The sequence below is a fragment of the Acomys minous genome, assembly GCF_964271855.1.
Source record: "Acomys minous genome assembly, chromosome: 2".
NCBI classification, from domain to species: domain Eukaryota; kingdom Metazoa; phylum Chordata; class Mammalia; order Rodentia; family Muridae; genus Acomys; species Acomys minous.
This window is the reverse complement of record NC_140484.1, coordinates 79682165-79703403: the sequence shown is the minus strand read 5'-3', so window position 1 is coordinate 79703403 and position 21239 is coordinate 79682165. Positions and strand designations below refer to the sequence as shown.

The 21239-nt window shown below is 45.6% G+C and overlaps 1 protein-coding gene across 1 annotated transcript; it reads left to right on the top strand.

The window, feature by feature from the left end:
* Window positions 1-4994: 4994 nt before the first annotated feature.
* Window positions 4995-18909, top strand: LOC311591853 (targeting protein for Xklp2-like; the record flags this gene model as incomplete). The annotated part of the gene is given in 11 exon segments (XM_084771691.1): window positions 4995-5115; window positions 7035-7229; window positions 9949-10087; window positions 11147-11363; window positions 13608-13703; window positions 14674-14850; window positions 15817-15963; window positions 16681-17119; window positions 17285-17499; window positions 18757-18816; window positions 18818-18909. Coding segments are annotated over 11 exon segments (1854 nt in total). The 3' UTR covers window positions 18866-18909.
* Window positions 18910-21239: the final 2330 nt, after the last annotated feature.

The window sequence follows — 21239 nt, the reverse complement described above, 5'->3', positions numbered from 1 at the left end:
TTCAAGCCTTGTGTCATAACAAAGAGACCGCTGTCTCTTCCACACAGTATCACATTGGTCCACTACAGCGACAACATTATGCTGACTGGACCATGTGAGGAGGTAGCAACCACTTCTAACTTGGTGACATGCACATCAGAGGATGGGAAATAAATCCAACTAAATTTAAAGGGCCTTCTACCTCAATGAAACTCTTAGGAATCCACTCGTGTGGGGCATGCAGAAATATTCCTTCTAAGGTTAAGGATAAATTATTGTACCTAGCCCTCCCCCCATCAAAAAAGAAGTAGAGTATTTTAGTGGGCCCATTTGAATTCTGGAGCTAGATAATTCCTCACTTAGGTATATTATTTTGACCCTTATTCCAAGTTTTACTAGCTTTGAATAAGACCTGGTTGCTGCGCAGGTTGCTCTACCACTTGGGCCATAGGATTCAGCAGACCCGATGGTACTTGAGGTATCAGTGGCAGATAAGGATGCTGTTGGGAGCTTTTGGAAGGCCCCTATAGATGAATCACAGAAGAGACCTTTGGGATTTTGGAGCAAGGTTCTACTATCATCTACAGACAACTATGTTCCCTTTGATTGTCAGCTCTTGACCTACTATTGGACCTTAGTGGAAATCTGAAAGTTTGACGATGGGCCGTGATGTGACCTAGGCTAGTCATCATGAGCTGGGTGTTATAAAGTAGGACATGCACATCAGCAATCTATTATCAACTAAATATAAGTAAAATGTATGTAATCAGGCCCAAGCAGGTCCTGAAGGCATAAGCAAGTTACATAATCCCAGCCTGTAATCCCAGCACTCGGGAGGCCAAGGCAGGCAGATTTCTGTCAGTTTGAGGCCAGCCTGGTCTACAAAATGAGTCCAGAAAAGCCAAGGCCACACAAAGAAACTGTCCTAAAAACTGGAAAAAAGAAAAAGAAAAGAAGGTGCCCGACTGCCTCCTATGTTTCTACTCCCACTGCAGTACCACGTGTTGCCAAGCATGCCTCATGGGTGTGCCCCAAGACAAAGAAGAGGAGACGAGGGGCTGGTTTAGTGATGGTTCGGCCTGTTATGCAGGTGCCACCCAGAGGTGGGTAACTACAGCATCACAGCCCCTTTCTAAAGCAACCCTGAAAGATACCAGCAAAGGGAAACCTGCACAGTGGGCAAAACTTGAGGCATATCTGGGGCTCAGGGTTGGTCTCTGCTGTGGGCAGATCTGGCATTGAGCAGCAGCTGTAGCCATGTCAGCCTTGGTGAGTGGAAGGCCATGCTGCCGAGCTCATCCTAACCTCCATTTCAGCCATCATGGACACTGTTCATGGGCCCATTAAGAGTAATGTGGATTTGCGTGTCATTCTTGTGCAGGGGCCATGCTAATTTTCTCTGTATCGCTCGCAAATTTGTGAAGCGTTCCAAATTTAAAAAAAAAAAAAGAGTAACAGGGATAGTTAGAGAAGACGCTGACTCTGCTCCCTTCACAGCCAGAGACTTGCAGCAGTGGGCCCACACTCACGGCCACTGGTCTTACCATAGTCCCCACCACCCTGAAGCATCTGGCCTGAAAAGGATGGAATGACCTTTTGAGAACAGTTACAGCAGCAGTTAGGTGACAGCGGGCTGCAGGGCTAGGACAGAGCTCTCCAGAAGGCAGTACATGATTTGAATCTGCATCTAATATAGGGTACAGCTTCTGCCATCGCCAGGATCCATGGGTCCAGGAATCAAGGGGTCAAAAAGGGAATTGTGCCATGCACGATCATCCCTAGTAACCCACTAGGAAAATGTTTGCTTCCTGTTCCCTCTGCCCTAAGTTCTGCTGGCCTAGAAGTTTTGGTTCCAGACTGGGAACCGGCAACTCCTGCCAGGAGCCACAACAAACATCCATTTGAACTAGAAGTTGAGACTTCTCCTGGCTCCTTTGGGTTTCCGATGCCCTTAAGCCAGCAGGCAAAGAAAGGAATAACAACTGGTCCAGATTAGCAGAGGGGAATAGGATTGCTTTTCCACAGTAGAGGTAAGAAAGATTAGCTCTTCTAAACTTAGTGGCGCATGCCTATAATCCTAGCGCTTGTGGAGGTAGAAGCAGATGGAGTTCTGTGAGTTCAAGGCCAGCCTGGTCTATAAAGTGAGTCCAGGACAGCCAAGGCTACACAGAGAAACCCTGTCTTGAAAAACAAAACAAAACAAACAGAAAGAATGTCCCTCTAGGAGCATTGCCATCTAGTCTAACATCCATAATGCATTTGCAGCTCTATGAAGGATAGTTACATCATGTCACGTGTAATTATGACCTGGCTATTGTTTTCGTTTGGAAATTAAGAATGGCCTAAGAGGCCAGGAGGTGGTGGCGCATGCCTCTAATCCCAGCCCTGGGGAAGCAGAGGCAGGTGGATCTCTGTGAGTTCGAGGCCAGCCTGGTCTACAAAGCAAGCCCAGGAGCGGTAAGGCTACAACAGAGAAGTCCTGTCTGGAAAAACAAGACAAAAACAAAAACAAAAAACAAACAAAACTGCATACGTAGCCTGGCATGGTGGCACAAGCCTGCAATCCCAGTGCTGGGGTGGCAGAGGCAAGCAGACATTAAGGCCAGCAGGGTCTACATAGGGAGTCTCAAAAAATAAAAATAAAAATGGCATAAGTAGATATAAGCAGATACATCAAGTTGACAAGGGGTCAACATGTGATGGCTATTCTTAGTTGTCAACTACAATTAACTAAAACCCAAGCAGGTAGGTACATCTGTGACTTTTTTTTTCCTTAATTAATCATGTAAAGTGGGAAAACCCCCTTCTAATCAGAATCTTGTCACTTTCTTTTTGTTTTGTTTTTTTCAAGGCAGGGTTTCTCTGTGTAGGCCTGGCTGTCCTGGATTTTGTGGAGGATCAAAGGCGTGAGCCACCATGCCCAGCTGGAAAATATTCTTTTAATCCAGATCTCTCAAGGTAGAAGACCTGCATATTAATCTGGGCCACACCTTCTGCTGGCAGCCTATATAAAGGACATGGAAGAAGGCAGCTCGCTCTCTCTGCCTGCTTGCTCTTGCTGGCAAGTCCGTTCTCTCACTGACGTTAGAGCCCAGCTCATCCGTCCGGCCTGCAGACTGAACAACTCCTGGATTCCTGGACCTTCCATTGGTGGACAGCATTGCTAAACTAGCTGGACCACAGCCTGCAAGGCTTCCAAATACACACATATCTCCTGTCCCTCCATAGAACCCTGACTGATAGAACACCTTTCTATTAATGCTTAATTCCATCTTTTTCTAAGAAAGGATCTTGGGCTACTGATTTACATGCCTCTGTCTCAAAATACAAATCTAAATAATAACTCAAAGACTAGTCAATGCCACCATTATCAATTCTGTTTCCTAACTGCTACCATGGCAAGAATAGTGTTTGTGAAAGGATACATAAATTATCCTCTCTGCTCTTCTCCTAAAAATGTTTGAGTGTGTGTGTGTGTGTGTGTGTGTGTGTGTGTGTGTGTGTGTATTTCTTAATAAAAATTTGAAAAGTGAAGAGGCTGGATGTACAGGCTCCCATTGTAAAGAACAGATCCAAGAAAAGCTAAAGGGAAAAAAATATAAAGGGAATGTAAAACTCAGTCTCTCCTGATACCAGAATCAGAAACAAAGAACTTTTCCACATAGCTTTTTCTTGACCAAGCTTAATGGCACCTGCAACATAAACTGATGAGAATGAGCTCTTCAACATAAACCTGGCCAAAATAATGCTTCAAATTTGCCAACCTACTTGGTATGATCCAGTTTTTCCACGCTTGCTATTTAGCTGTCAACTTAGACAGGGCCTTTCTATCCATCCAGTTCAACATATATGCAGCCTGGCTGTCTCATCCCTGTCTAGCTAAACCCTGCTTCCCAAGAGTCCATGTGTGTCCCACACACTTCAGAAACCCAGCCTTCCCTGTGTTAAGTCTCAGCCATCTCCACTCATAAATTGCCAGAAGACTTGTAAAACAAAAACAATGCTTTTAGTTACATAATAGTAACATACACAGCCTCTGTCTTAAAAATAGAAATTGGTAGAGTTCTAGCTTAGCATATACAAAGCCCTGGGCTCAATCCCCAGCACACACAACATAGAGCATGCTGGTGCACACCCATAAACCCAGCACTCCAGCCGTGAAGGAAGAGGAGTATGAGCTCAAGAGTAGCCTACACCAGCTGGAGAGACAGTTCAGTGGTTAGGAGCACAGGCTGCTCTCACAGAGGACCCAGGTTCAACTCCCAGCACCCACAGGGCAGTCTGTAACTCCAGTTCCAGGGGATCCAATGCCCTCATATAGACACGCGTAGGCAAAACACCAATGTACATAAGATAATAAATGAACTATAAGAAAAAACACCTATTTAAAACAACAGCCTAAGCCAGGCGTGGTGGCGCACGTCTTTAATCCCAGCACTTGGGAGGCAGAGGCAGGAGGATCACTGTGAGTTCGAGGACAGCCTTGTCTACAAAGTGAGTCTAGGACAGCAAGGCAAGGCTACACAGTGAAACCCTGTCTCAAAAAACCAAAAACAAAACAAAACAACAATCAGCCTATGCTACATAGCTTCTTTCAGGCCGACATGGGCTACACAGGGCCAGATGTAGGCTCAATTTTCTTAACCAATATATTTTATTACAAACTTATTAACAGAGCGTATGTCACTTATAACCCAACTAACCTAAACAATAGGAAAAGAGGATTAAAGAATACAATAACAAAACTGTAACGATATCAGTTCTGAGGAATGATTCTCCTGGCGTAATCAGCAGGATTTCTTCTGCTGGAACCTGGAGTAACCAGAACCCGGAACCTCAGCAGGAGCCGGAGCCGGAGCCCCAAAGCCTTCCCCCAAGTGGTTCTCTCTAGGAGCATCTCGAAGTGGAGCGATGAACAGCCAAAACAATCCCAAGTCTCCAAAGGCCCCGCCTCCTGTAGGCAGCGGTGACTACAAATGCTTCTGGTGGAGCCCTGCTAATGAACGGGACACACTATGAGAGGTCTGCCCCAAGCCCACTGCATCAGGGAGTTCTCTCCTAGGACTGTCAGAAGGTACACACGAGCTCACCAACAGGAGCTAAACGAGGATGACCACAGTAGAAATGCTAGCACGGGTGAGGGAAAGCTCAGGAGGCCTCAAGCCTAACAGAAAACTCCTAGGAATAAGGAATGCTGACAACACACACACACACACACACACACACACACACACACACACACACACACACACACACACCAATATACAGACTGCTTTAATCAGGGTTTCTATCGCTGTGATGAAACACCATGACCAAAGATATGTGGGGAGGAAAGGATCTATTTGGATTACACTTCCACATTGCTTCAAGGAAGTCAGCAACTAACTAAAACAGGACAGGATCCTAGAGGCAGGAGCTGATGCTGAGGCCATAGAGGAGCACTGCTTACTGGCTTGTTTCCCCCATGACCTGCTTTTCTATAGAATCCAGGACCTTTCTCTGTGTAGCCTAGGCTGTCCTGGGCTTGCCTTGTAGACGAGGCTGTCCTCAAATTCAGAGTATCTGCCTGCCTCTGACTCCTTTGGGTTTAAAGGGATGCACCACCACCGTTTGTCTTTTTTTTTTTTTAAATTTAAATAGACACTCTTACCTTAGAGCCTGGTTTTGTTTTTGTTTTTAAAGACAGGGTCTCAATCGAGGCTTGCCTTAAGCTTGCTGTGTAGCTGAGGATAACCTGGAACTCCTGATCCTCCTGCCTCCACCTCCCCAGTAATGGGATGGTGAGCTTGCACTACCACTCCTGACCTCAGGCAAAGTTTTATTTCCTTTTTATTATTTATGGTTAGACCTAAGTGTCTGGTGAGTTATGCCATGTGTCTGTGGGTGATGGTGGAGGCCAGAGAGGGCGTTGGATCTTCACCTGGACAGCTGGGAGTTAGAGGTAGTTCTGAGCCACCTGATGTGGGTGCTGAGAATTGAACTCAGGTCTTCTGGAAGAAGAGCAGGTATTCTTAACCACTGAGCCTCCTCTCCAGGCCCTCCCCCTTTTATTTACTTGTTTATTTTATGTGTATGTGTGTTTTGTCGCTGTGAATGCCTATAGATCATGCGTGTGTCCCGTTCATTAGCAGGGCTCCACCAGAAGCAATGATGGTCCCAAGTCAACATTCCAGGACTAGTAAGCTGCTCGCATTCATAGTCACCATTGCCTTTTATTGAGATGAGGCTGGACACTGGCTGGTCTGGGTCAGCCTTAAACCCTGAATTTGGTGCTGCCACTTTAGAAATGATGTCCTTGAGTTTTGCTTCTGTTCTGATCAGTTTAATTAATGATCCAGCCAGGCATAATGGAGCAAGCCTTTAATCTTAGCACTTGGAAAGGCAGAGGCAGATAGATCTCTTGTGAGTTCAAGGCTGCTTGGTCTAAATAGTGAGTTCCAAGTCACCCAGGGCTACACAGAGAGACCTGTCTAAAACAACTCATGAAAAATAGATTAAAAAATTAATGATACTCAGTGAAGAAGGCTGTTGCATCAGTCAGTTTGAGGTTATGCATGGAGAGAAGTTAGGCTTCTGTCTGACCTGGAATAGCAGCCACAGCAGCCCATGGTGTGTGTGTGTGTGTGTGTGTGTGTGTGTGTGTGTGTGTGTGTGTGTGTTTCCCTTTTTTTTCTCCTCCCTTTGTTTTTATGTTTTTTCTTTTTCCAAGACAGGGTTTCTCTGGGTAGCTTTAGCTGTCCTGGACTCCCTTTGTAGACCAGGCTGGCCTCGAACTCACAGAGATCTGCCTGCCTCTGCCTCCCGAGTGCTCGGATTACAGGGCCTGCACTACTGTGCTAGACTCCCCCCCCCCTTGACTTTTAAGAACACTTACTCTTGATGGGTTCCAAACATTTATATACTTGGGGGAAACTGCATATGTACTATGGCCAAACAATCTCCTAAGTGCTATATTTTTCAAAAAGAGAAAAATGATAAAGGATTGGTAAACTAGCTGTGAGGATTCCGGTCGAGCACCTGTGTGAGCACGTGGCTTGCGGAAGATCTCACTTAAGTTGCTGAACAACTTCTCTCTTCACAGGCCCGAGTGACTAAAGGATGTACTATCGTTAAGCCTTTCAATCTGTCCAAAGGAAAGAAAAGAACATTTGATGAAGCGGCGTCTACATATGTGCCCATTGCACAGCAGGTTGAAGCTTTCCACAGACGAGCCCCTAATAGATATCACCTGAGGAACAAGAAGGAGGAGAGTAAGTTTCCTACCAGCACCTCACTGGCTGGAGCCGCTTCCACAGTCACTGGCACAGCAAGAGGGATTGTTGTTTGTTTCTTTGTTCTTGTTTTTTCTCTATTAAAAAAAAAAGATTTATTTATTATGTCCTGCATGTACACCTATAGGGCAGAAAAGGGCATCAGATTACATTACAGATGGCTGTGAGCCACCATGTGGTTGCTGGGAATTGAACTCAGGACCTCTGGAAGAGCAGTCAGTGCTCTTAACCTCTCAGCCATCTCTCTAGCTCCCTTCAAACCCCCCCTTATTTTTTACTTTCAAGTCAGGGTTTCTCTGTGTAGCCTTGACTGTCCTAGACTCATTTTGTAGACCAGGCTGGCCTCAAGCTCACAGAGATCCACCTGTTTCTGCCTCCTCAAGTGTTGGGATTACATTCATGCACCATCACACCTGGTTGAAAGAGTCAATGCTGACAAGTTTGTATAGATTTGAAGGTGAACAGATGAAAGGATTTCAATTGTTTTTGTTTTTACAAAAACAAGTTCTGCAAGAAGGTAAAGTCTAAAGACTCAAAACAATGTAAAACCAAGCTATCAGGAGAATATGGCTAAGCAGTATTGTTTTAAATGAGAATCCCAGATCGTTCTATTTTACCAATAAAGACACAGGAACCAGATCCTGGGTGAAAAACCTGCTAGCTCAGAAAGGCAGAGAAAGCACCCAGCTCACGTCCCGATGGAGAAGGCCCAAAAGTCTCACCAGCTCAGTTGACAACCCAGGAAGAAAAGGTCAAAAACCCCAAGGCCAAAGCCTTGGTAGCTCAAAGTCCAAAAAGCCAAATGTCAAGGAGCTGGGGCGTTAGAGAGCTAAGAGCCTGAGAACTAAAGCTAAAATCCCGAGAGTGGAAAATGCCAAAGACCCCTTCTGCTCTCTGATTCCTGTCAGCTGGCTTTAACTTTATTAAATCCTGTGTCCAGGAAGATCTTGGACTGAAGGTGTGTGCTAGGACTCAGCCACACCAAACAAAAGATAGGTTTTTACAGTTCACAATCTGAGGGACCATACAGGGATCAAATACAATCTGAGGGATCAATCACATTGAGATAAAATATCCTGTAACAAAGCTGGGTTGGTGGTGCATGCTTGTAACCTCAGCATTTGGGAGGTAAGGGTTCGTATCTACAAATTTTCTATTATGCATTGTTTCGCACTTTTTTAAGGTGGCCACATGAGTTGCTTTAAATGCAGTTTTTCTCTTCCTACTGCAGTGCTGGTGATTCAGCTAGGCAAGCACTCCACCGCTCTGCTGCTGTGTTCTCCTTAAATACCATTTCTTGGTTTTTGGTTTTGTTTTTTGAGACAGGGTTTCCCTGTGTAGCCTTGGCTGTCCTGGGTTCACTTTGTAGCCCAGGCTGGCCTGGAACTTACAAAATCCGCCTGCCTCTGCCTCCTGAGTTCTGGGAATAAAGGTGTGCACTACCGTGCCCAACTTAAATACGGTATTTTTAATATTGCTATTATATTCTAATATTTTATAATATGAACATAGTGAATTTTTTAATCCTCATGGAATTAAGTTCCCACCTAGCCAAGGTTTCATAATCAGACTCTGTTTAAAAAGAGAAGCCAGTGAATGAATTAGATTTGTTCTAAGTAATTATGAAAATTGATAAGGTTGTTATTGACCAGGGAAACCAATACCTCCTGTGAGTGTTTGTAATGCTCTAAATCAGTGGTTCTAACCCTTGGGACCCCTTTTGGGGTCAAACGGCCCTTTCACTGGGTTCACCTAAGACCATTGGAAAACACATTACAATTCGTAAGAGTAGCAAAATTACAGTTATGAAGTAGCAACAAAAATAAATTTATGGTTGGGGTCACCATGACGTGAGGACTGTATTAAAGGGTCACAGCGTTAGGAAGGCTGAGAACTACTGCTCTAATGATGTGTTGGCATGGTTGTTTTCTCTCTGTCTGCCTCTTGACTTTCTCTAACTTTCCCCAGTCGACTATCTGACTTTCCTTTTTTTTTTTTTTCCTTCCTCTCTTTGGTGTAGTTCTATAGTGAGGTCGCTTTGGAAGTTGAAATGTAGTATAAACTGGCCATAAACTGATCCTTCTGCCTCAGCTTCCGAAATGCTTGGACTGCAGATGTGATCCACCATGCTGACTTTTCCATCTCACTTGCTGTGTGTGGTGGCCTGGATGCTTTGATACAGATGTTTTTTGTGAAACTCAAAGTTGGGAGTTACTCAGTAAAGGTCTGGTAATAAAAACATAGTGAACATAGTAAAACAGTTGCTGTTGTCAATGGAAAGGGCTGTGGAGTGGCAAGGGCCCTTCAGACAGAGTGCAGAGATGGCAGAAGAACTTGTCTAAAAACTATCCTTCAGTAAGAGTGATAGGGAGCTGGGCGGTGGTGGCGCACTCCTTTAATCCCAGCAGTTGGGAGGCAGAGGCAGGTGGATCACTGTGAGTTCGAGGCCAGTCTAGTCTACTGAGTGAGTCCAATACAGCAAAGGCTACACAGAAACCATGTCTCGAAAAACCAAAAAAAAAAAAAAAAAAAAAAAAGGAGGAAGGGAGGGAACATTTGTCAGGTTGATTGGCATAAGCTGAGTTGATCCTACAAAGCCAGGTTCTCTGGTTCATCCATTTCTATCTAGTTGACTCAGCACTTCCACGTGACCTGGATCTTGGGGAACTAAGCAGATGTCTGCAATTTTGTTTTACAGACTTGTTACCCTCCAGATCTGCGACCAAGATGAACCGAGATCCCCAGACTCCCGTACTGCAAACCAAATACCGTGCAAGGCCTGTGACGTGCAAAAGTGCAGCAGAGCAGGAGGCTGAGGAGCTTGAGAAACTGCAACAGTAGGTCCCTGCTCACTTTCAGTCCCACGGCGACAGTGGTGGCTGTTTTCCTTCCCATGAAATGTGTGGCATGCAGTGACTCCGTAGGCTGTGTTCCTGCCTCTCTGACTGAGAGTGGGACCATGGAGGTGCCCTGGAGCATCATCTGATAAACACCCAATTCAGTGCAATGTAATGGGGGTAGCAGAGCCTCACTTTGGATTCTAATTGAGGATAAGGTTAGTCTAGGTAGACCACACCTTTGCCTGATTATCAAAGCACCTGCAGCTTGACTCTCGGGAGAAGCTGGAACTTAATGTAGTCAGCACTGAAGCTCATCTCCCTGCACCGGCCATGATCGTTATGGTACTGGGGTGAAACCCAGGGCCCATGTGCACGTAGGACAAACACTGTGCTGTTGTTTTCAAGTAGAGCCTCACTGAGTGGCTTGGGCTGGCTGTGTAGCTCAGGTGTGTCTTGATTATGTTAGTCTCTTGCCTTGGCCTGGATCTCTGGGATTACAGACCTAGGTCGTCAGCCTGCAGGGGTTCATGCATTCCTAGCGAGCCTCAAAATTGCTATTAGCCAAAGGTGACTTTTTCATTTTATGTTTATGGGAGTTTTGCTTGCATGTAATGTTTCCTTATCACTGACATGCCTGGGGCCCATGGAAGCCAGGGGAGGCTTTCTGTCCTGTGGAGATGGAGTTACAGACGGTTGTTAGTCACCACGTGGATCCTGGGAATTGAGCCTTGTCTGGAGTAGCAGCCAGTACTCTTAACCTAAGACATCTCTCCAGCCCCAAATTTGAGTTTCTGGTCCTCCTCTCTCTGCCTGCTGAGTGCTAGGATTACAGGCACCTGCCTCCATGGAGCCCAGCCCCAGCCCCAGCCCCAACAGGGTTTCGACGATGTCATTTACTCTTTTTTCAGGAGGTGAAGAACACGGCTGTGGAGAGGATGGATTTTGTGTACATGGTGGACCATCTTACTGCTTATTTATAGGTTCTGTTCTACTTTGTGCAGATTTTATGTGATTTAAAAGCATTTTGTATTTATTACTTAAATTTCTTTGTTACAGATACAAATTCAAAGCACAGGAATTTGATCCCAGGATTTTTGAAGGTGGCCCCATCTTGCCCAAGACGCTGCCCATTAAGCCGCCTACTCAGCCTATTGGTTTTGATTTGGAAATTGAGAAACGAATTCGTGAGCGAGAGGCAAAGAAAAAGCCAGAGGAGGAACACTTTGAATTTCATTCCAGACCTTGCCCCACTAAGATCTTGGAAGATGTTGTGGTAAGAATACTTGAGGTGTCCTGAGGTGACCCAGAAGTGTTCAGGTTGATGCTGTGACCAGGACACCAGCGCATTGGGCTGCGGATGACAAAGAGATGCAGCAGGAGTGGATTTGCTCTTAGACTGTATGTAGGTCTAGTGAGAGAGGCAATGTGTGGCTAAAATGCAGACTGATCGGAACATATGTGCTGAAAAGAGATGCAGTTTAAAGGGCTTCACATGAGGGTTCACTGCCATCCATAACTCTTCTGACCCGCTCTGCTGCCAGGCATGCCATGGTGCACATACATACATATATACATGCAGGCAAACATGCATACACTTAAAAAAATAATCCTTAAAAATGCAGCAGAGCCGGGCGTGGTGGCGCACACCTTTAATCCCAGCACTCGGGAGGCAGAGGCAGGTGGATCACTGTGAGTTTGAGGCCAGCCTGACCTACAAAGCGAGTCTAGGACAGCCAAGGCTACACAGAGAAACCGTGTCTCAAAAAACCAAAAAAATGTGCAGCAGAATGAGCCTCCCTGCTGTGGGACTCCTCTAGAGGGACCTGTTACCCTCAGGGGAGAGACTGTCTGTCTGTCTTCATGATAGCACATCTTCATGTTTAAAGGTTAATTTGTTTGTATCTTACTGTGTTTTGATACTGATTCACATTAGCTCAAGCTGGCCTACAACTTGCTGTGTGGCTGACTTTTTGTTCGCCCTCCCAGGTGCTGTAATTGTAGGTGTGTGCCTCCAGGCCTGGCTTCAATTTGCTTTTACAAGCTAGTCCCAAATGTGTTATAACTAACACTTTTTTTAAAACCATGTTTCCTAAGTTGTTCAAGATAGAGAGGCAAAAGTAATTTTGAAAAATTACAAGTAGATATCAGCCAGGCGTGGTGGCACAGGTTTTTAATCCCAGCACTCATGAGGCAGTCTGAGTTGAAGGCCAGCTTGATCTCCCCCCACCCCCCCACCCCCGAATTGATATATTACGTATACAGTGCTCTGCCTGCAGGTACACCTGCATGCCAGAAGAGGGCATCAGATCACATTATAGATGGTTGTGAGCCACCATGTGGTTGCTGGGAGTTGAACTCAGGACCTCAGGAAGAACAGTCAGTGCTCTTAATCTCTGAGCCATCTCTCCAGTGCCCCCACCCCTTTTATTTTTATTTTTTTACTTCAGCTTGGTCTTTATAATGAGAGTCTGTCTTTAAAAAATAAAACTAGAGTAAATATCAAACGAGTATTTTATATGCCCCATAAAGTGGCTTTGAAAAACCCAGAGGTAGGAGTATAGAGCACTTGTCTAGCATGTGGGTGCTCTGGGTTCAGTCCTGGTTATCACATAAACCAGGATTTATGGACATCTGTAATCCCAATATTCAGGAGGAATTTAAGGTCATCTCCAGCTATTTAGGGAGCCTAAGGCCATCCTGGGCTAGAGACTCTGTGGGCGGGGCCACTGTAAGACTGAAGCCTGTGCTGAGTGGTTGCGGTATTATTGAGTCGACAGGCTCCCACAGGAGCCTCTGAATCCAAGGTGCAAGCCGTCCTGTATTCAGTTAGCTAACATTTACTGATGGCCTTAAATGAATAAGATCTCCCTGGGTACTGGAGATTCATGGACTGAAATAACACCAGCTTTACAGCACGTACAGACAAGGCACAGGAGGGGAGCTTCTGACTTAAGCACAGTGAGGTTTAACAGGTACCATCAACTACAATTTGGAGTTCTCTTTCTGTGAATTCAGCTAACTATGGATGGAAGAGATAACATTTGTACTGATCATATGCAGGCTTCTTTCCTTGGCTAATATTCCCTACATAATATGATAAGTGCACTCAACACATTTTCGTCGTGTTAAGAATTATGAACAATATACTAATGACATGAAATATATGGAAAGATGTGCATAGGTTACATGTAAACACTACACTATTTTGTTTAAGGGATTTACACATTTCTCAGTTGGTTTCCTTGAGTGGGGCTTCTTCTAGAGTCCTGGCAGTGCTGGCAGTGGAGGCTTCTGTTGTCTTGGCACAGATCGTGTGCATGTGCGCGTGTGACGTTTATATGAGTGTTAGTCCTTGCGTGCTCATGTGGAGATCACAGGACAACTTTGAGTCAGGCTTGTTTGGCAAGTGGCCCCTCATCCAGCTTTTATCTTCCTGACTTTTTAGTATTTTTTAGCTTCCCAGTTTTTAGTATTTCAGTTAGACATGGGATGTCTAATTGAGTTGTGTTCTTTCTAGGGTGTTCCTGAAAAGAAAGTAATTCCAGCTACTGTCCCCAAGTCACCAGTTTTTGCATTGAAGAACAGGATCCGAGTGCCCACCAGAGAAGATGAGGTGACTCCCCCAGGGAGAGGGGGCCCCTTTTTTCCTTCTACATGACCACTCTGAGTCTTTACACTTAATGGGGCCCAGAGGCAGTCAGCTCTTGTCTGTAAGCCTGACACGGGTGTCTGATCATCTGCCTTGTCCCTCTAGCGCACTGTAGTGGGTGGGGCTTGGCGGTCGGTGATAGTGGGTTACAAGCTATGAGAAGAGCAGGAAAGTTGAGCATTAGAGATTCGACTGTAGAGCGTTGAGATCATGCTGTGCTTGTAACATGGTCAAGAGTTCCCTGAATTATTGTCACTGTTAGTAAAGGACCTTTAAAATCCATACCAAGCAGTTACACTGTATTGTCCTTAACACCCAAGGGTCACAAAGGTGACTAAAGGTGATGATTCATAGAATGGTAAAATGTGAACTGTCATTTTGATCATGCTAGCTTCTTATTACATCTCCCATTTTATCTATAAATATCCAGAGTTAGGGTAATTTTATAGCAGATCTCAGCATAAACCTTTTTATAGGTTCAGTTGGAACTAAAATACATGGTAATCTTAGGTTACTAGCTTGAACCCAAACAACTTACTTGGTCCTATTCTGGGTTTGGCAACCATTAATTCCAGTCACATGTTGGAGTGGAGTCTGGAGTCTGAGTCAGAGTCTAAGGTGTAAGCATGCTTACTTAGCACCTTTCTTCTGATCTTCATTTTATCTCTCTGACCTCACTTAGCTATCCCAGCATTCCTGTGAGAAATGTGAGATTTTTACAGAGTAATTGTGATAGTCATTTACCAAATGCTGTTACATTGCTTTGATCCATGATGCGGCTGCTGAATTGACACTGTCTGTCCTCGAAAGAAAAGGAAGCTAGGCCACCCAGGGCTGTGGACTTGTATTAATTAGTGGATTTTCCCACATTCTGAAGAGGGTGAGCTGGGGCCAAAGGAGGAGTCTTGCTTCTAACCCATAGTTTCTCTCTTAGGAAGAGGATAAACCAGTAGTGATAAGAGCTCAACCTGTACCTCATTATGGAGTGCCTTATAAGCCCCACATCCCAGGGGCAAGAAATGTGGAGGTATGCCCTTTCTCCTTTGACACCCGAGACAAAGAACGCCAGCTGCAGAAGGAAAAGAAAATAAAAGAAATGCAGAAGGGGGAGGTAGGTGTCTCACCTGTGTAATTTGCAGAATACAATTCTCTGATTCCTCAAATGGAACCTCTCCCCCCACCCCCACCCGTTTATTTGCTTGTTTATTTGTTTGTTTTGAGCAGTATCTGCGGTCGTCATCCTGCCTCTGCCTTCCCCTTGCAGGTACTGGGATTACAGGCATGTATCACCACACCTCACCCAGGGAACTTTTTATATAAAGAGACCATATATTTAAATATATAAAAACACTTTTGAATTTAAAAAGTATATGTATACATACTTTTTATATAAAATTACTACTAAAATCAATGCTTTTCACTGATTCTTGCAAGACCCCCCCTATAAAATATTTATTGTGCAAGAAATTAAGTAATCTGTCTGGCACAAGGAGGCTAGTGACTGCCAGTTTGGAATATTAGGAGGAAAGCTTAGGTTTTCTTTTGGGTCTAAAAAAAGGTCCGTTGCTTCTCTGCTAGGCTGTGCTGCTTTGAACGTTGACTTACTCGTCCTGTCTTTCGGGTTCATACACATATTCAGGAGTAAATATTGCTTTGTCTGTGTCTCCGTTTGCTTTCTGTTGCTGTGATAAAACCGGAAAGCATCTTGGGGGGAAAAAAAGGCTTGTTTGGCCATGTTTTTTCAGTTGAAGTTTATTCTTCCAAGATAACCCTGGCTTGTGTCAAATTGACAAAATGCCCACCAGCGTACTTGCTCAGAGACTGTTTTGGTCTCATTTGGTTTGGGGACATTGTCTCACCACGTAGTCTAGGCAGGTGTGCTGAACTCCTGGGATCTGGGCTAGAGGTGTGCGTTGCTGTGTCTGGCAAGAGTTCTTTATAGTTTCCTGTTACTCAGAGACTTGAAGGTGGGGAGGCCCTGAAGCTGTCAACAGGATCTGACATCCTCTGCAGGAGAGGTTTCCTGTCCATTGATAAAAGGCCCTTATGTTGTTCTTACTCTTATATGCTCCATTAGGTGCCCAAGTTCAAGGCACTTCCTCTGCCCCATTTTGACATTGTTAACCTGCCAGAGAAAAAGGTAAAGAATGTGACTCAGGCTGTGCCTTTCTCCTTGGAGACAGAAAAAAGAGGAGCCTACAAGGCCGAGATATGGAAGTGCCAGGTAGGAATGGGGAGCAGCTGGTTGGCTGGTTGGTTGAGGGCGTGGGTAGGTGAGTGGGCGGGCCTTTAGGTAGATTCTATACTGAAATCATCCGGGATGACAGATTTGATTATTTTAATATATTCTATGTAAACCAGGAGTCACATCCGTTTTATGTAAAAGGTCAGCTAATAGTTATTTTAGGTTTTATAGGTTACATAGGACGGCTGTCGGGCATTCCCCTCCTTTGCCCCTGTATGCATAGTTGACCCTTAGGGCATGTAAAGCCTATTCGTAATTCAAGGTGCATTTGGCCAGCAGACTGAAGTTTGTTCATGCCTGCTTTAGCAGTGCTGGGGACTGTGAGACTCCTTCTCAGTCAGGAGTTTCTGTAGGGTCTCACCTGGTTAAGTTAGTGCTTTGGTAGAAAACAGGATGGGAGAATTGATTCTCAATAAAATAGGCTGGTTTTTCAACATGGTGTGTGTTATAGTTGCCCATAATAGGTGATTAGAGACAAATGGTTGGTTATAGGTTGGTATAATTGGCATCTAACTTTGCCACCATCACTGTTCTCTGTTTAACCTCAAAACAAAAGTAAGCAGGATGTAATAGAGCCTCGGAGGCTAACTACTCGTTTGTAAGAAGTAGCGGATGGAGAGTGCCGTCTTCTCAGGCAGGCAGTCCAGGATGTGTGTCGTGGCTGCAGTAGCCGGCTGACAGACTTTCTTCTAACAGCTGGAGGAAGAGCTGAAGCAGCAGCAGAAAGCAGCTTGCTTCAAGGCTCACCCAAACACCGTCATCTTCCAAGAGCCCTTTGTTCCCAAGAAAGAGAAGAAGTCAGCTGCTGGTAGTGTTCTGTGTGCTCGTGCGGGTGGGACAGAGTGCCACGCTTTCCGGGACATACTTAGGACTCAGCTAGGGGAGAACGGCGCTGTGTCAACAAGAGATGCTTTATCTGAGGGCATGGTAGCTTTCCTCCCTCAGGCCCAGTCTTTTGTTGCCTTTGCTGGACCCCTAGCTCCCTTTGTGTTAAGTCTGTGGGACAGACTAATAGAACAGGAACCGAGGCCGATGCAGCTGGCCACACCCAAGGGGGGGCAAGTGGATGAGGGAGGGTGCCGTTCGGCAGTGTGGCAGGAGATTGGGACTCTTCCTTCTGACTCCAAGACCCTGGGTAGGAGAGTGTAGCTGCCCCACCACCCGGGGCTCTTAGACTAAATGATTTCCAGAGGCCTTTCCGACTTCTCAGCATTCTGAGTCCGTGGCGCGGCCTCGCTCCATCTTCTTCCTCGGCAGCTTCTGGTTGCTAGCCATGTCTTTCGGGTTGGCCTATTCCTAGGGCCTTATGAGTACAGCACATGCGTCAATATTGTCTTTGTTTCTATACTCAGAGAACCTTTTCAGCTGGCCACTGAGAAGAGAGCCAAGGAACGGCAGGAGTTGGAAAAGAAAATGGCTGAAATGGAGGCCTGGAAAATGCAGCAGTTGGAGGAAGCGAGGCAACAAGAAGAGGAGCAACAGAAGGAGGAGCTAGCCAGGCTTCGCAGAGAGCTGGTAACTGACCGGGCTGCATGCGCGCGCACAGCCCTGTTGTCTCTCTTCTGGTTTCTGGTGGGGCTGGGACGATCTATTCTGCATCTGCACTGACAGGGGGTGTGAGTGAGCAAACAGTGCAATGTCTCATAGGTTCACTTCAAAAATCAGCCGCCGTTTGTCCGTGGTTATTTTCTGCCCAGGTACCTGCCTATTGAGTTTGTTCCCAGTTTAAATCTGTGTCTTACAGCTGTCCTCAGTGTAGGCCAGTGGCAGTACCCTACAGCACAGTTAATCAGTGCTGATTATCACTGTGTTAGGTCGGCTCGCTCTAGGGCTAATCTTACACTCTTCAGAAGGATGGGCGGCACCTGCTTCCCAGCAGCCCTTCTTGATAATTGCTTTTGCCTTTTGTTTTGGTCTGTGATTTTGTTGAGTACTAAACGTCAATCAAACAAGCTTAAAATTTCACTCTGGCTATTTTAAAAAATATTTTAAAATTTTTGTTTTTTTAGATATGAGCATTTTGAGTGCATACATGTCTGTGTACCACGTGCATGCAGTGCCCATGGGAACCAGAAAATGGTGTCAGATCCCATTTTAAAAAGAAATTATTATTTAAGCTAGGCATAGTGGCACATTCCTTTAATCCCAGCACTCAGGGAGGCAGAGGTAGGTGATAACTGTGGGTTCGAGGCCAGCCTTGTGTGCAAAGTGAATCTAGGATAGCCAAGGCTACACAGAGAAACCCTGTCTCAAAAAAAAAACCATTGATTTTTAACTTTTTAAAGATGTATTATTTTATGCATATGAGTGCTTTGCTTGAGTGTACCTAATGCCCTCACATCAGAGGAGGGGCCACATGCCCTGGGGCTGGAGTTACAGAGTTGTGAGCCACCATGTGGGTGGTGAGAATTGAACCTGGGTCCTCTGGAGGAGCAGTCAGGGCTCTTATCCGCTGAGCCATCTCTCTAGCCTCTGGCACAAAATTTTAACTTGTAGCTTTTGTCTGCTACGGTTGAGCAAGGCCCTGTTTCTCCCTAGTAAGTTATGCTGGGGATAAGTTTGACATTCTTAGTGAGGGGCCCAGTGAGCAACAGTAGAAACCTGTTTGGGCATCACACTTCTCCATTTTACTGTGCCCTTCTTCCCCTTAAATTTGTAATTGGGATCTATAAACCTTTCCAACCATTTTCCTCTAAAAGACAAAAGGAAAGACTGAGCACATCGGTCTGTGGCATCCACCGAAGTGGTGACTTTGCTTTTCTTTCACTGCAGGTGCACAAGGCAAACCCAATCCGCAAGTACCCAGCAGTGGAGGTGAAATCGAGTGAAGTTCCCCCTGACCGTCCCTGTGTCTCCCAAATTCTCCACTCGATTCCAGTAGAAGCTGCTCTCTGTGTCACATGAGAGAGAACCTTTCTCAGACGCGTATGTGGCAACGTGCCTGAGAGCTGGGGAATGCCGGGTTTTTTAAAAATCACTTTACACAGAGACTTTGTATGACACACAACTCACTTAGGCTTTAATCACACTTCTTTCAGACACTAGAATTTCAGGTTTTGTTCTGGCACAGCTTTAACTTTCCACCTGGTCTCCCACCACCACCCTTTCTATATATGTATTTTAACCATAAAATAAAGTCTGTCGTTTTAGTCACAGTACAAATGAGAAGCAGCCCCAGGCTGTGGGATTCGTTCTTTGTTCTGTGAGGCAGGGACCCTCCTTATGGCACTAAGGAAGACAACTGCATGGACCCAGACAGCGTACAGAGGCGCTGCTGAAGCCCGGTCTGTACTCTTGCTGCTGACGATAGAAAGGCTCAGCCTACATTTTCCAACCTGACTTGAAATAACCTTTTTTTAAAAGGTCACAAGATTTTATTTGGGCTCGCTATTTTCTGGGAATGCAGTGCATCCTCCCGATGGCGAGGTGACACAGTTCAGTCTGTGACAAATAGCACAATTCGGACTGGCAGTTAAGCCTGGTCTATAACCTTCGAGGGCCTGTCCCTGTTGGTTTATGCACCCAAGCTGAGCCTCACTGGTCTAAATTGTACAACCTCCCAAAGCAGTGCCTGGCTTTTCGAGTGCTTTTGTTTGAATGTGTAGTGCGGGTGCCCTGAGAGAGCAAAGATCCCTTGGAGTTGGAGCTGCGCACATGTGAGCTTCCTTGCCAGAGCCATCCTCCAGCCCTCTGAGTGCACTCTGCTGCTAGCAGATTGGATATGGAGAGGAAGCTGAACAGAACAGGGCTCATCCTTGGGGTGCAGAAGATCCAGTTTTACCCCAGTCCTGGGGATTTTGTTGTCAATTCTTAGATCTTTCGTTTATTTCTGGCCACTTGGTATTTTCACTCCAAACGTCTTGATCCATTCTCCAGGCCTGCCTTCTGCAGTTCCAACTGCTGTGTCAGCTACCGGGGGTAGCACATCAGGCACGTCCCCATGATCCTAAAAGGACTGGTTGGTTTATTGGGGTGACCTGGCTGCTCACAGGGATATAAATAACTTTTGCAAGTGAGCACCAGTGCCGCCACCTGGGCATTCTGAGGGAGGTGGAGAGGCCCCGCCCATCTTGTTTCCTCATCCCTTCAGGCTGTATCCTAGACAGTTTCATCTTTCCATGGTAACTTGGAAGTTTTTCTGAACAAAGAACATACCCAGAGATGAAACTTCATACGTTTTCAGCTGGGCTTGGTGGTGCGTGCCTTTAACCCCAGCACCCAGGCAGACTCAGCTCCATCTCTGAGTTCAAGGCCAAGGTGAGACCCTGTTTCAAGAAAAGTAAATAAAATTTTCTACATTTGGGCATTTTATACATGTGCATACTTTCCACTGAATTTTGTTTTGTTTTGTTTTTCGAGACAAGGTTTTCCTGTGTAGTCTTGGCTGTCCTGGACTCACTTTGTAGACCAGGCTGGCCTCGAACTCACAGAGATCCACCTGCCTCTGCCTCCCCAGTGCTGGGATTAAAGGTGTGCACCACCACACCCCGCTCCTTTCCACTGAATTTTAACTTTTGTTAAAAAAAAAAAAAAGACATTGTAATTTTAGTTGTGTGTGTGAGTGAAGGTGCCTGCGTTGGCTGGAGGTGTCGGATCGCTGTGGGGATGGACTTACAGGAACAGGAACAACTCCTGTCCTCTGCAAAGCAGTCAACACTGCAGCAAATGAGCCAGAGCCGCAGCCCGAGTGTCCTGTTCGTTGCCGTCTTCATGCCTTTTATCTCTCTAGTTTATATCTAAACATATATTTTGTAATATAAACTTGAAAAAATAATTTACTGGACTTTACTAGGAAACCTGGCTAACTAACATTTTGCTGGACAATTTTGTAAAATCCCCACCATTTGACTCTGGGTTGCTGAAATTGCACAGTTTGGGGAGTGCATCTCCTGACAGTCACACCTGCGCTGTGGCTTCCCGTCCTATACTTGTACCGTCAGCCTTCCTTCTGCCCACTGCCTGGCTTTGCTCTGTAGGTTGGCTACCATTTTGGTTGCTGTTTGATTCCTTTCAGGTTCTTTTCCACGGAGTTTTCTGTCCCTGGGAAATAGAGCTGAGGGGCGGGCAGCTTGGGGTCGGTGTTGCTTGCTATAGCATTTCAGAGAGGAGACTGAATACACACAATTGTACAGTGAGATGGGCTGTGACTCAACCCACAGCTCAGTACCGAGGAGCACAGCGCTTGGAACTGAAGCTACTGCTTTTCAAGGCGGGTTATCTTGTTTTAAAATAAGTGCAACAGTAGGACTGCTCTT